Genomic DNA, 15,565 nt, shown 5'->3' with positions numbered 1-15,565 from the left:
CAGCTGTACTTTGTAAATCCAAATATAAGCCTCAGTTTTTTAGGCTTATCTTCTTATATATTATACAAACTATAATTCATTTGAATCTCTAATATGGTTACCATCATAACAGTATTTTTTTTTTTTCCTAAGGATTGTATATAGAGTTCTGGGAACTGTAGTAGTATTTTTACTACTGCTTGATTTTATTAGTCAAGCATACTATGAAAAATATTATTTTAAAATCTCAGTAAAAAAAGCCGCTTATCATGATAAGTTATGATAAGTTATGGTTTGCCTGTTTTTCTAAGTTTAAAGGCTTTTTCTTTGATCAGAACATGCAGAGTACTTTTCTTTGCCCAGAGCAGTGTGTCTGCCTTCAAGGGCCTGAAGTTCAAATCACAAATTTTTAAGTAATTCATGAAATCTAAAAGTAATAATTAATCTTCAAGATGGTATAATAGTCAAATTTTATTCTGCTCATTTTCTCTTTAACGCATAGTGAAGCTTTGAGAGTTCATTTTCTTTATGATAGAAATTCTGTCGCTTGTAAAAATGTATTGATAGACCCATAGGTAGATGGAACTTCCTGGTGGATCGAGGATCGTATTGACTAAAACCAAGGCTGAATTAGTAGTGCAGATGTCCTGCAGATTCGCTGCATATATGCATCGCCAGGTGGTGCGTAGAGCAGAGTGTTACTCATTTATCTTCTCGAGGCCTCCACAGACCAAATTTGACACCCCTGATCTTCCTTGAATTGATCTAAATTCTTCTATCCTTTTCCACCTTCCCCCAGTTTTGCTGTACCTGCACTCCATACGTTGCAGAGCTCCATTGTCTTTCCTAATCACTTACAAATGAAGACGTCAGCATTTGTCTGATACCGCTGGAGATGAACAGCGGGATAAGTAGCAACGTTAGAAGTTGAATGTAGCGCAGAAGGGGATGTTAAAGGGTGTATGACGGAGATGTCAAAATGAGGAGCGTGCCAGGGGGACAATTAAGGCTCTGTGGGGATAGAGCCTAGCGTGAGGGAAAGGTTTCTCAGCACTCACGGTGCTGAGTTTGCTGTTCAGATACTGTAAAGGCAATAATTGACTACCAGTCTGTAATTCAAATATATGATACAGTATTTAAATCCAATTTGCACAGGAATCATTAAGTATTACCTATGAACATACATTATACATTCATTTTACTACCATCCTTGGGAACAAAGTAGCTGCAGTAATTTGATATGCTAAGATATAGTAACACTATTTTGTGCAGTACATATAATCTAAGATCTTTAATAGATTGTAATCCTTCAGATTTTTATAGTACTTTTCCTCCAAAAGCAATGAGAAAATATTATGTGCCTTTTGTCACTTCTTTGAGGTGGTTAGCAAATACAAGTGATACAGTATCTGCAGTGAACTGATATACAGTAATATTTACATATTTAAGAAATACTTTTATTAGTAGATAAGTATTTTTCAAAAACCTAAGAGTTTTGTGACTTTGGAAAAGTAGCTTTGAGATTATTCTTGTGATGCTTCTGGGCATATATTATGCATTTCAGATATTCAGAAAGTGAAGACCGCGTTGTAGTCCTACTTCCATGTTGAATTATGGTTTAAAGTTACCTGCTTTGTAGTATTGCTGTTTTGCTCAATAAATATATCTGAGTTTCTAGTATGAGAGCTGTCCTGGACCATTAGCACTGAATGGAAAGCAAGTTTTCTCTTAGAGAATCCATTAATGTCAGAAAAATGATGTTCTAGGTAGGATGTGGATGGTGTGTGGGAGGTAGAGACAGTGCAGCTGATGCCAATGAAATTTTCCAGTTGAAGCTAAGTGAGAAAGGCAAGGAACACTGTTTTTTAAAAAAAAAAGTTTCCCCTTGGAAGTGGGGAAGCAGTACGGTCTCTCACCACCTGTTAAAGACCAGATCCAATGAGCAGGAAGAGCTGCCTTGCGTAAAACCTTGGACCAGATTTAGGATGCATAATTCTAAGGTCACACTGAGGGAAACTGAGCCCCAGTGGTGCCTTTGGTAAGATTTTTTTTGCTTTACGAAGAATAAAGATGCTTGTGGATGAGAAGTTCCTTTTGCTACAACCAGCTCAACTTGACCCTGAAATCAGAGCTCCTGTATTTCAGCGGAGGGGAAAGAGAGCTCCTCTAAAAAGCCAGTCCCCGGGGGATTCTGACCTGCTTTGGAGTGGCAGGGGACTGGTTTAGAAGATCTGCGCCAGGAGGATGCCAGTTCTGCGGTTTGCATCCGAGATGCCCAGAGATGAGGAAAAACCAGGAGTCGCCTCCCAAAACGTAAGGCTTGTGAGCGTGTGAGGTTCAGTAGTTAGTCTGAGCATACCCCGGTAGAGCAGGCTGAGACCAGCTTGTGGCATTTCCCATAGCGGTATTTTTAAAAGTTCCTCGTACTACAGCTCTGCAAATTGAGTACAGTGTTCCTCACCTTAATACTGAGCTCTTTCTGAACACGACCTGCTGCTTTATTCTTGACGCCCTAGAATTAAGGGTTTAAATATCCCCAGAATGTGGCCATCTCTGTGTCTTCATTTTGACTTGTGACCAGGCTGTCTTCTCTGCTCAGGGACTTTTCACCTTTTTTGCATGAATAGCCTGTAATAATTCAGTTTGCATTTATAAAGTCTCTTAAACAAATGTACCTGAGGAGTACGTGGAGATGTTCACTTTTGGACTACCAGGTCCTCAAGTGCTCAGGTGTGAAGGAAGCTCAAGAAAAGGCATTTTAGGTACAAATATCTTAAAATCTGTCGGGGGGGAAAAGCCCTGTTTTTTCCAAGTCTGTGTTTTTTGTTGTTGAAATGTCAGCGATTTGTAGCCACAGAGAGAGATTTTGTAAGAAATGTCTGACAACCAAACGATGAAGTCAAGAGCTTGGGGCTGGGGGACAAGACGCGTTTGCCAGGAACGAACGAGGCCTGAAGCGAGTTGGAAAAACACTCCAAAATGACACTCGGTGCTATTTTCGGTGTCCCGTCTTCCTCGGCTCTTTCCATGTCAAAAATGCTGGTGGCCAGGGGCTGCCCCTTGGGCTTCCCACGTAAGCAAAGCTGGCACGCGAGCCAGCCGCCCGCGGTCGCAGGTCCCGCGGGGGGATGAAGCTGCGGAGCGCGGCTCCCCTCTCCATCCAGCTCAGCCTTCACCACACCGGATCAAAGGGGGCCGGAACCGAGGGCGGGGAGCGGCCGCGGGGCTCCCGCAGCAGCAGGGAGGAGCCGGCGGATCGCTGCCAGCTGCCTGACCTGCCGCGGGGAGGGGCAGCCCCGGCTGGGCTGGGCTCGGCTCGGCTCGGCTGGGCTGGGCTCGGCTCGGCGCTCCCCGCTCGGGGCCGTCGTTGGGGCGAGCGGCGAAGCGGGCCCGGCTGCCGGGTGGCTGTGGGAAGAGCGGGAGCGCAGGCGGGGGATACCGGGATCGGGGTGGGGGGGGGCTGCTTTCTCCTGGCTGCTCATCTTCTCCGGCTCGGGTCTGGTGAGTGTTACGAAGTGCGTTAGGTTGGATCGCTTCACATCTGGCCGTGCGTCCCCGTAGCGTATCTTAGGTTACAGCTGAAACAACTCGGGCTTTCAGAAAGCGCTTAGGATGTAGGTTTAACTATGGCTGTTGTGTACCTTCAGTTTATTTACACTAAAATGCTACTTTCTAATGCAAGCAGAAGCCTGGGCTTGTAAAAGACTATAGCTGGGTGGAAATGCCGGAGAGCTTAGAACAGTGCTGAAGAGCTGGTGAGAAAGAAAAACACCCCCCCGACTCGCGGTCCGGCTGTTTCAGCAGATGCGCTGTTACAGAAGCGGTATATGGGATTTATCATTTGGCTTTCAGAGCGCGGCTCAGCAAACGGGAGACTTAAAACCAACGTACACTTGGGAAATGAAGCGTGTGTGTGTGTGTGGGCGAATCAGTTCTTGCACGTTTAGCTTTCGAAGAAAACGATTGTTGGACTGCTAGCGTAAAACTGTTTTGCTGAATTTTCTGCAGCTAATGCAAAGAATGCTCTGTGTTTATCAAATAGGTGTGCCTGCTGGTGTATACCTGCTTGATGTGCCCTGGCATTCTCCCCAAATGTTTTGCTTGTTTAATATACAGTAGCTGTAAAATTATGTTAGTGCCTCTATTAAAATACGAAGAAAAAATGCTATTATTAGTGACAGAGTCTTTAAAGATGTTCAAACATAGCTTTGAAATTTGGACAGAAAACAAAAAATCTGCTTCTAAAGAGGTGGTCAAGAGGTTTCTTAACCTCTCACGTAACACTAATATGGTCAGGATGATGGTAGGCGTAGCTGGAGTTGTATCCTAAAGAGTGTTGCTTTTGTGTCTCTTTACAGCTGTAATAATTTAAATGTTAATCCCGCAGCATGATGAAGTAAAAGCCTGTGGAACTTCCAAGGCGAGTAACTCCTTTTACATCCAGAAAGAGACACGTTTTGTTTTTCCCCCCTCTGTGTAAGCAGGATTTAGAGCTATTTTGGATCAGAATATTGGCAATTACAAAAACTTAAATGTCTTTCATATGGTAATGGAAAGTCAGTAAGTTGTGCAAATAAGATTTAGTGTGATGACAGTGTCGCAGTTGTCAGCAATGTTTGGGGGTTTTTTTAACAGCTTTCCATACTCTTAAACTGTGCTGAGGTTTACCTGCTTTCTAGAACTATGAACTTCTTTTTTTCCTGAAGTAGTATGTTTTGTTCCAGTCGTTTCTGCTTGTAGCTCGCTCTCTTTCCAAAACTCTAGAGGTTTTGAAGCTTTTTTGGATTTTCTTAATACATCTTTTTCCTATTTCCCTTATGTATATGCTCAAGTTATTTTTAAATAAAATTTTAGGATTGTACGAAACTTCTGGAAGAGAATATTCAGGGCTTCTTGTTGTTGTTTCTATCTATAGTTTAGTTATATTTATTATGAATTCTGACTTTGAAAAAGACTTTGTAGTTACAAGACTGCAATTGATTTCTTTAGTCGAAGCCCTGCAAACGATTTCTGTAAACGGTTTGCTGTTGTTTCACTGTTTGTGCCAGGAGAAGTAACTTCAGCTTGAAAGCAAGGCCAAATCTATTTCTGAAGTTCTGGAGAATACTCTCTCTCTTTCCCACCCTTTGCGGTCTGTCCCAGCGCCCTCACCCCACCGCTGTTGCTGGCGGGTCACTTCACGTGCCGGCTTGGCAGCCCTGGCTGGCTAGTGCCCGTCTGCAGCATGAGCTGTGGGCCTGGCACGGTGACATCTGGAAACTCCCCGTCACAGGAATTGCAATTCCCCAGGCAGCCTGCGACGCAGGAAATGACGTCATGGCGCCTCAGGTTCAGGACGGGACAGCTTCCCAACCTCGCAGGCTGCTGAGAGGGATGGAAGGGCTCGGGGGCTTTAGGCACACTTGCTACAAAATGGCGGAGGGGAAATTTCCCTTCCGAAAATCTCTTTTGCTTCATAATTGTTTTCTAACTACTACTGCATGGTAAAAGTATTTAGGTTGCCGAAAATCCGCTCGTTAAGAGGAAGACATTAGTTGAGAAAACGGGTGTTTATAGACTGTGCAGAAAATAAACTGAGCGTAATGGCCTTTCTCAAAAGTAGGAGCTACGTTGTATCAGTCCTCAAAGTGAAGCAGTTGCGTTAATAAGTATATCGCCCAAACTGGTGTGCTGATAAAATAAGAATTGGAGAATCTTCTTGAGGATGAAATATATACTTTTAAAATACACTTTAAATACTTGAAAAAGGAGCGGAAAGGACAGGGAAGGCTTGTTCTAGTAGGGATCTATATTTTGTATAGTGAAAGCTTTTCAGGGAAGACCTGGTGGTTAACAGCTGAAATAGAAAAGCAAGAATCAGGGTATTGAGAGAAACCAAGCACCACATACGAACGCATAGGAGTAAGAGCTAGAGAATTTGAAAAATGTCTAGCTGAGAGCCAAAATGGAGATCAACAACCATAAAACATTAAAAAAGCTGCTTGATTTGCTAAAGACCATTGCAATGATAGATAACTAGACGTCTCCCATAAAACCCAGTATCGGACACCAGGCACCACCTGTTACTCCTGCGAGCACTGAGAAAAAGCAAAGATGCAAAGAATTTTGGCGATGTGAAGGAGAAAACCCTCCTTAAGAGTGGCTGTGCACTGGCTGGCACAGCAGACGAAGTCTGGAGAGGATTTAACTTGAGTTTACAGATTGAGACCGTGTAACCCATTTGCCACATTCAAAAACTTTAGGGTCTTAAGGGACTATAAGTCCATTATAATATTTCATCTGGAAGGAGACTTAATAGGTAGTACTAGGATTGTTAAATGTTGCTTATTTCAAGAACGCACTACTTTTAGAATCCAACTGTTTTAGGTGAACTTTTGACATGAAAAGACATTTTTGTTACTTCAGACATCGTGTTCATCTCAGCACCATGATGCTTCGTAGCTGACAGGTCTGCAAGGTTCAGCTCGCTGAGTGGCACGATGCGGACTACAGCTGAAAGGCTTTAGATAACTTTTAAATGAAATTTGAGTTTTGTCCTACATTAAACAACAAATGTGAAGCCTTATAACCAGCTTATTTTAGTGCAAGGTACAGATTTTGGGGATTTTTTTCTTTCTTACGTGGTTAAAACAACCCTCAACACTTAGCTGTTTTCTGTCGTCTTCTAAAGATCTATAAATTATCTATACTAATATACTAGGTTATACTAAATTTCCACTACATCATTCCCTCTTGAATTTGCACTTCTGTCATTCTCAATCACAGGCATTATGAGTCCAGATGGGATTTGTTGAACCAATGTTTTTTTAAGTCTGTTTTTTTTTTTTTTAAAGAAACTTTAAAGCAAAGAAATTCTTTCAGTTGCAGCCAAAGGAACAGGTGAACTTAATCCAAGTCTAAAAAGAACACGCTAGTTAGGGAACACCAAATCCTACATAGTTTCAGTGTGGTACAGCATTACTTTATTTCCTGAAGGGCTTGCAATGCAGATGGCAGATGTCTGCTGGCTGAGCTGTGTTCATTGTTAGCTGCACAAATAATAGAGGGATTACTCCATAAAACTGTCCTAAGTAACATTGCCTCTACCGACCGTGGTACTTTCCAGATACGACGTTCTTCCAAGCTGTTGTTTTGAACTGCATGGCTAAAGTGCTTTCTTAGCAGTTACTGTTATCAAGCGTGCAGTAATTAAAGATAATTCTAGTTCTCTTTCCTTAGCAATCCAGCTGGCGTAATTTCTAAATAGATGTTAATGTTTAAAATACTCTGTGTACAGCTAGAGAAGTGGATACCTACATGTGATGTATTAAACATGTAGGTTAACACTTTTTCTAATTGTATTTAATCTTCTGTTAAGTAGTGCTGTTTACATTAAAATCTGTATTATTTACAACCTCATTATTCAGAATACCTGTCCATTGCTTCAGAACCTCCAGATATAAATTGGAATAAGTCTAAAAAAAACCCCACTCGGGTGAATACTAAATCTGAAAGCGTTCTGAGGAATGCAGCAAAAATAAACGTTCAGCACTGAAAGAATTCAGAAATCTCAAAGACTGCATTTTGAAAAAATCTTGGGTTTAGATTTTTTTAATGATGAACAGGTTCTTTGTTTTCCCAGGTCCATATCTTATTAAAATCTTACTGTGCTTTTACTTGTTGTGTTTAACTTGCCTGTTTGTGCATCCTCTAAAGGAGAGATTGTCAGTTAACCGTTTCTTTGGGCCATTACATCTCTCAGTAAGTTCCCAGTCACTGCAGTTTTGGGAGAGGAGACAAAATACAGAGAGATAAGAATATATTCTAAGCATATATTTTGGTGCAATAGCTGCAGGTGAAGTTTTGCTGTCAGTGGAGTTGCAGCCACTTGTATAGAACGTGACACAAATGAAGTACCGTAGCACATAACTTTTCATAGCCTCAAACATGAGTGAAACAAAACTTGGATAACATTAGACTTGTCAAGTGACGTCAATCATCTTACATTTGTTTAAAAAAAGAAAAGCTACCAAACCACATGAAAAAATACAGCCCAACTTATATTCTAGAGAATTGACTTTGAGTCTCAGTTCTTCTTAACTGTGATCGAATAACATATTAATCAGATGGCTACCTTAAGCATGCAAAGTAGTCTTGCTTACTTTAATATGGCATTGAAAGAGCTCCAAGGTAAGCAGGTGCTTCCTTGCAAGGTTGCCTTGCTCAAAGACCCCATGAAAATGGACAGAGCTCCATAGTTCCTCAAGGCTTAGGAAGAAAGAAAGAATCAGCTTGATAAAATTTTTATAGCTTGAGATAGTTCATGAATAGCCTGTTCAAAAAGAGAACAAAGGCAGAATTATATGTTGTGGTACTGATGATGATCTCTGGTTTTTCTTTCAATTTACTGGTTTCTAAAGAGTCTTTCTGAAGATTGTGTTTAAACTGAAAGGCATGCAGGTAAATATTACATCTGTTGAAAATAAAGCGTGTTATCTTTGATCATATTAAATGGAGGCTGCTGGGCTGTCTGGAACAAAAGTTGTAATTCCTGCATTGGTGTTCACGAGGGACACAGACACACTGAAGGTCCCAAGCCTGTGTGTCTGTGCTGGGATTGCCCCGCTTCCACGGGTGCGAGTTAGCTTGCATCTCTGTCTGGCGTGTGTGTGCCTTGCGCGTAAATGCGTGGTTTCCTTTATAAAGTGATTTGAAACAGCTACTAAAAATTATGTTGTGTTATCTCAGTTGCTGCATGCTGCAGATGTCCTGGGTTTAAAGCAAAAAGGACGGTGCATCTGTCTTCTTGATATTTGCAGTATCTCCATACTTTATTTTCAGATATAATAGTAGCCTGCGGAGTAGTAACTTTGATCAATGTACAGCAGTTTCAAGCGATGATATGGATGTGTCTGACTTAGAAACAGAAATGTAACAACATCACCATGCAGCCTGTCTCTTATATGAGTGAATGTGAAAATAAGCAGCCAAAAATTCCTAAAATGCTGCCAGACAACTCGAGAGGAGCTTTCTCTGCCTTGATGCCCAGCTCTCACTCTGTCCACTTCAGCAGGCTTTGAAGCTGCCCACAGCACGAGAGAAAACCAGACTGTTCAAACACAGCAGTATTTCACGTAACTAATATGTCTCTTCAGACTGAAACGAAGTTAGCCAGCCACTTGAATTTCCTCTCTGTGCTCAGGGAAAAGTCCTCCATGGGCTTGACTTGCCTGGGCCGGGGGAGGGGGTGCCCGGCAGGAATGTGTGGAATTGGAGGCTGGAAAAAAATACGCTCATCAAGCAGCATATTCTCCTGTTCTGAGTGGTTATCTAAATGAAAGTGATTTCCCAGGGCATCTGGCTCTGCACGTGATCTAGAACAAATAACAGAGGATTAATTTTCGTTTCAGAAGTGAAGGATTTAGCTATGTCTAGGGGAGATGCTGCGTGGGGGGGCTGCCGGGGGTAGCATTCCACTCTGCAAAGCACTTTCTGCTCAGAATTAGCATTCAGGCAATTAAATAGCTCAGCTGGCTGGGCAGGCTTAGCTCTCTGAGCACTCAGCAAAGGTATTGGGGAGGAAAATGAGTTAGAGACTTCCTCGCTTATCTTTCTTAATCTGTATGTTGTGTCTTTCTGCAAAGTTCCCTGTCTGTAGTGCAAGCCTTGCAATTTGGACTTGGAGTGATGTTGATTAAATCTAGTATTAAAAAGGTAACATTAAGTTAGCCAAAGCAGTTGTAATTAACTGATTCTGGTTTTTAAGCAAGTGTTGAGTTATTCTTCTGAATAGTACATAATTAGTGTTCTTTCTTCCTTCTTCTCCTCTCTCCTCCTCCCTCCCTTCTCCATGTAACTTGGGTAACAAATTCTTATCTAAGTGTGATGTTTGACCTTTCATGTTATTTATCAAAATAATAATCTCCAACTTCTTTTCAAATCTTATTAAAACACAATTATAATTAACACTGGGGGAAGTTAGCTGCTGTGAGCACCTCAGACAAGTTTTGATTTTGAGCCAAGCTCCTCAGTCACCTTTCCAGCATTAATAGTTTTTACTTATTTACATTTTACTTGAAAAAGACAAGAATCTAGAAGAAAATCTTTAATATCCTTTATTTACAGCACAGTGCATTTCTTAATAGCATTTAACTTGGGAGGATGATCTTCTCAATCAGCATTGATTGAATCCCGGGATTTATTTTTTTTTCTTAAGCTTGGGAAAAACATGTGGTTATATCATATCTTTTTAGCATTCATAACAGTTCATTTTGAGCTTCTGCTGAAGACCTAGTCTACCACCCAGAAATTTTGACAGACGTCTGCTGAAGTGGCTTGATTTATTTAAATAAGGCATTTTAAAAAGATTTTCTTCAAAAATACAAATACGCCTGGTTTTCAATAGAAATTGGAGATGGGAAAGGAGGTTACTGAAACCAGCACATTAATGATTATTAAGCAATCTCTACTGTGCGCTCCTGTCTCCTGCTGGCTTTCAAAGTGCACAGGCAAATTGCAGTGCAAGGTGTGGATGGTTACACAGTTTATACTGAAATCTGTTTTCATAAGTAGTGGTTATTACCTAGTCTTGTGCAAAATGAGCTTGTTCCCTTGCGTCTCAACCATTGCTTGATGGCTGTGACCAACGGTCTGACAAATGTCCATTCATTTGACTTGTATTTTGGTTCAATTGCTTAGCATTTATGTAACTTCACTTTAACTTTTTGTTGAACATGTGAAAGTCCTTCAAAACATTCCTGACAGTGTGTGTGTGACTCCTTTCCATTTTCCTGTGTTGTGAAAGATGAAGATGAGAGAGGAGCTTTACTCGTTTTAATCTAAAGTTATTTCTGAGCATCTGAAAACACTGCAGCTCTGTAAACTTTGCTTTATTTATGTTTCTTCAGGAACATCGCGTATCCATCAAGAACTTGGAGCATGGCTATGAGCAACATCAGTGACTCTGTGGTTCTAAGCAACGGCAGCATCTTGTCAAATGCTACTGGCCCAGGTATCGTGGCAGCTAATGACGGAGATGTCACGGTCCAACAACTCCCATCCAAGGAAACACCAAGAACAAAAGCGAGTCCAAATGGCTGCCTGCAACTTAATGGTACAATCAAACCGTCCTTTCTGCCTTTAGACAACCAAAGAACTCAGCAGATGTTGTCGCAATGCTGCCACCCTTGTCCATACCATCATTCTTTAAGTAGCCATAATAGCAAGCAAGAATGTCATTCAGTGGTTGGCAGCTCAGCACCACCTCCTATGACTTCGTGCTGCATGCAGCCGCATACTGAATATTCAGCATCTATTTGCCAAAAACACACCCCCATATATCAGCCTGCCTGCTGTCTTCAGCCCTCCCCATCCTTCTGCCTTCACCATCAGTGGCCTGACCATTTTCAGCATCAGCCTGTGCAGCAACACATAGCCAGGATAAGGTAAGCAGATTGCATTGTTAGGTCTCAGTATGGGTAACCTTTTCCATAACTATTTCATTTTCTTACAAAAGCAGATCAAAAAGGAAAATGAACCAAATTTCTTCCCTAATATTTTTACAAGTTAATCTTTGATGCATTACCAACTCCCGCCCCGCCCCCCGCCCCCCCCCCCCCCAAGAAACCAAGTCAGGATATTAGTTTTGCTGTTCTGCCTGAATGTTCCTGAAGTGAATTAGTTCTTTCTGGGGAAAAAAAAAGGCTGGTTTTCTTCTCCTTGGGGATTGTTTGGAAGCTCTTTTGCAAGACACAGTGTACACCTATAGTGTGTGAAACAAACCAATACAGAGATAGCTAAGGAAACACTGAAAGACCTGTTATGTCTACGTAGTCTAATCAAAACCCATATTTTCTCAAAAAGATGCATTGAAAAATTCTTTCAACAGTTCTATTTGTAAGTGTACTGGGTGTTTTTTCTTTGTCAGGTCAGCTGGTTCAGTGAGTTGCCCCTATGTCTTTCAGTGTATGTATCTGCTAAATTTCACAGTTGTGCTCAGATTGAGAAATTTTGGATTGTTCCAGGTTGTAATCTTTTCTGTCCTCCACTTCATATGAACTCGCCTCTTTATATCTGTTAGCTTTGGAGTTCCAGTGACAGTAGTCCCAGCTACAAGGAGCAACAATCACAAGGAAAATCTTCTACAGCCCGCTGGTCCTGGGCAAAATCAGTCAGTCCAAGAGGCGATTTCTGAAAATCAAATTCCCCGTTGCAGTAAGATGTTTCTAAGCTTTTATGCAAGGTTATTTTTTTTCTGAGTTGCAGTTGAGCCAAACTGGACGTATTTTCACTGGGGCAATAAAAGCTACCCTTCTTGTCATCCAACATCTGCATCCTTGCTCAAAAACTTGGAGCTACAAGTATTTCTCAGTCAGTTATAATGATTTTGTCTTGATGAAATGTATGAACTAATTTTAAATTTCTGACAATATCAGACTGGGACAAATATGTAATGTGGAAAAAGTCAAAGTGAATAAAGCTTTATTCGTTAAGGTGAAAGCAGATGAAAATAAGGATAATAATACAAAGTGCAAATCAGTTTTTTCCCTGCCAGTTATTCCTCTTACAAATGGAAAAAATCTTAGTTGTTGGAAATGCTTACAATCAGACATGTTTTTTCCACCCCATACTTGTTTAAATGTTAAGTAAAGATGAAAACTTTTATGTAATTTTGTATGCAAAGGTATGCGTGAGGTTGAGCCATAACAGAATCAGTCAGTCATACTTTTCAAACTGTCAAAATGGGTGCAGTAGTTTTACTGTTTTTCTCCCTGTGCAGCAGGACTGTTAAACTTCATCTGTATTCCATAGCCTTGAGGAAGGGAACAAATGTGATCCATAATCTGTGCTTCTGTTCTTAGTCTAGAAAAAAGAACAGTGAAAAGTTCTTCCAGATATGGTAAAATAATGTTTTCCGTAGCACTTCACAAATACGAAGACTTTGTTTGAACTGCTCTGATTGGGATCTTGAACCAAGATGCTTTTTTTCATCTTGCACTTCCTCACCATGGTTTTGTACATAAATATATGTAAATTATAAATGATGATTTATGGTAAATGTTCGTCTTACTGTTAGCAGTTAAAATAAGGGTACAATCTGACCTTTAAAGCACCTGAACTTATTAACTCAACTATATGCGTTAGCATACTGTACATATCCCTATCAAGTGGTTACTGTTTCATTTCTGGACTTCCTTCTAGCTAAGGCAACTGAATTTTCTCAGCGAGAAGATACTCGCAATGCGCCTCATAGGTCGGCAAGTCAAATGAGTCCATCTTCTAAAAGCCACCCAGCTTCTCATTACTGTTACCTGTTCTTTTAGCTCTAAACATGTGGTAAATAGGACTCAGGTCCCATGCCATGTTGGGGAAGCTGGACTTCTTGTATGCATTTTAACTGCTTAAACTGGCCGTGGCTGCATTAATGGACAGTGCATATGTCTGACTGTATCACTTGTGTTATTAGCATGCAACCAAAGACTTCTTTTCTCTCTGAATAGTCTACAAGATGTATCTAAATGTTATAGTCTCCCGTTGCATCATAAATCTAGTTTATCATACCGAGAGGCCGTTGTCAATGAAGACGTGTTGGGAGATAGTAAAAACAGGGAGCAACTGGATGCAATTTTGCAGCTGGATGGATACATGCTCAGGAAGAAGCAAACTGTCTCATCGGTAGTTACTTTGCAGTGCTAAAGAGAGAATTGATAAATGTGTATTTATTTTTTACATGCTCAGATAACTTTCTGCACACAGAAGAGTGACGCTTAGGTGTGCGATATTTTTACGTGATCTCTGTTCCACACTCTACTTTTATTGTATTTTGAGCCTACAATCTGCACAACAGCTTCTTCTCTAGATATTTTTCTTAGAAGGCTAATTGAAAGTCATCCAGCTTTATAACATGTGCATGTTTTAACAGGGTTATTTAAAATGCAAGTTCTCATACCACACATTAAATTCAGTGTGTAGTCAAACTAGCTTCCATTTTGGTTCTTTGTATTTTTAAAAAATGCATTCAAATATTGTTATAGTTTTAAGTTTAAGGGGGGGGAAAGATGTGATTAGATAGAGGGGGGCGAACACTTTTTGCAAACTGTGTCACTAATGCTTACAGCTCTGGGCAGGTAACCAATTGTTTCAGCAGGGCAGGTTTTGTCAGGTTTTGAAGCCCAAGGCTTAACATTTGTCAGTGACCTAATATTAAAGGAATGCGGCTCTGGTATATCATTGCGGATTGAAGCGTATAAAGAAGACAGATTGAAATAATGCCACACTTGTCCTATCCTCTTAAAGCTGGCTGGATCTGGAATTTTATAGTGTGTTCAGCTTTGAAGTTTAAACTAAATTACATGTAAATGTCATCTGTACACCATAACGTGAATATCTGAGCAACTGGTAATTTTTTTAGATCGGTGAAGAAGGCTTGTAGCATAGAAGAAAATATTTTTAGTGGTTGGTGGTTTACAATGTGATTGTGGCAAAAAATTCTGTTCTAAAAGTAGGTAAAATCGGTCAACTGTTGGTCGTAATGATTCTGATGATTTTTTAGATATTTTTCTGAGGTTGGAAGATCTTGAGCAAAATTTTTTTGTGCATGTATTTAAGATGTAATTCATTTAAACATGTTCATATCTCTTTTTTTTAGTGGGGATAATATCTTGACCGCACAAACACTCCCTAGGAAATTCCAGCTGTCTCTCTATATTGGAATGCAATCATCCAGGGACTTGATTTGCTTTCTGACAAACGGTTTTTAAACCGTTTGGAGCAGGGTATGATTAGTTCTTCTTTTCAGGTACCATTGGAAGATTTTTTTTTTTTTTTTTCCCCACCCTACCCCTTTGGAGGGCTCATGTTGAAGTAACTCTTTTAGACTGAACGCTTATATATCTCAAGAAACCTGTGGCGCTTAAAGCCACGGGGAAGGTGGGCAGTTATTGCCCCTCCTTTGCTACCATCTGCTTCTGTAATCATCAGCAACCTTCAGTGAACAGACAGTAGAAATGAGGAAGAGGAACCAAGTAAAGCTGCTAATCTGAAGAAGTGGAAAAGCATGAAGACTGATGCTTGGCAACTGGAAGCACTGAGTTAGGAGTCACTAGGGAAGAGTAAAACTATGCAGCCTAGCAGTATGTTTAGTGGGATGAAAGGGGAGTAAAATAAATAATGAAGGGTTGCATATTCTAGCAGAACTAAACACGACAGTAAAGAATTATAAAACCAGAAAACTCTTAAAATCATTCCTGGTATTTTTCAAAATCTATTATTTATGTAGGAATGTGTGCACGCAAATAGGAGCAGAAGAGGACGAACGTGCAGAGATCATTCAGTAAGTCATCGCAGGGTTGTGGAAAGCGTGGAGTAACAGTGCTGTGCATGGCTATTGTCTCTGGTGCCAAACTGAATTGCATCTCTCAGACTCGTATGTGAACTTTTTAATGGGAAAACACCAGTTAAAAGCTATCTGTATCCTTGCTGATCTTGATGCCAACTCTTTTGGAATCTCTCTTTGGTGATACAGTTTATAAAACTTAGGTCTGTGGACTTGGAGACAAAAGGTAGGAGAGAAGAGGTCAGGGAGCTGCGAAAGAACCAATGGTACTGC

General features: G+C 40.6%; 1 protein-coding gene across 4 annotated transcripts in view; it reads left to right on the top strand.

Annotated features, from left to right (window-relative positions):
* The window catches only part of DISP1 (dispatched RND transporter family member 1), a 92,998-nt gene that overhangs the window by 46,516 nt on the left and 30,917 nt on the right, over positions 1-15,565 (top strand). For 2 of the 4 annotated variants that reach the window (XM_087776310.1, XM_087776312.1), the window contains exon 2: positions 10,866-11,402. In XM_087776310.1, the coding sequence (XP_087632436.1) occupies positions 10,897-11,402 (506 nt within the window). In that variant the 5' untranslated portion in view covers positions 10,866-10,896. Of the gene's footprint in view, positions 1-2,269; positions 2,293-3,385; positions 3,481-10,865; positions 11,403-15,565 lie in introns of those variants that run through there. The other 2 variants (XM_087776309.1, XM_087776311.1) reach the window with 2 other exon arrangements.

The sequence above is a fragment of the Nipponia nippon genome, unplaced genomic scaffold, assembly GCF_047370975.1.
Source record: "Nipponia nippon isolate SJK-2023a ecotype South Korea unplaced genomic scaffold, ASM4737097v1 scaffold_4, whole genome shotgun sequence".
Classification (NCBI taxonomy): Eukaryota; Metazoa; Chordata; class Aves; order Pelecaniformes; family Threskiornithidae; genus Nipponia; species Nipponia nippon.
Note: the sequence above shows the minus strand (reverse complement) of the source record. Positions and strands in the feature narration are given on the sequence as shown.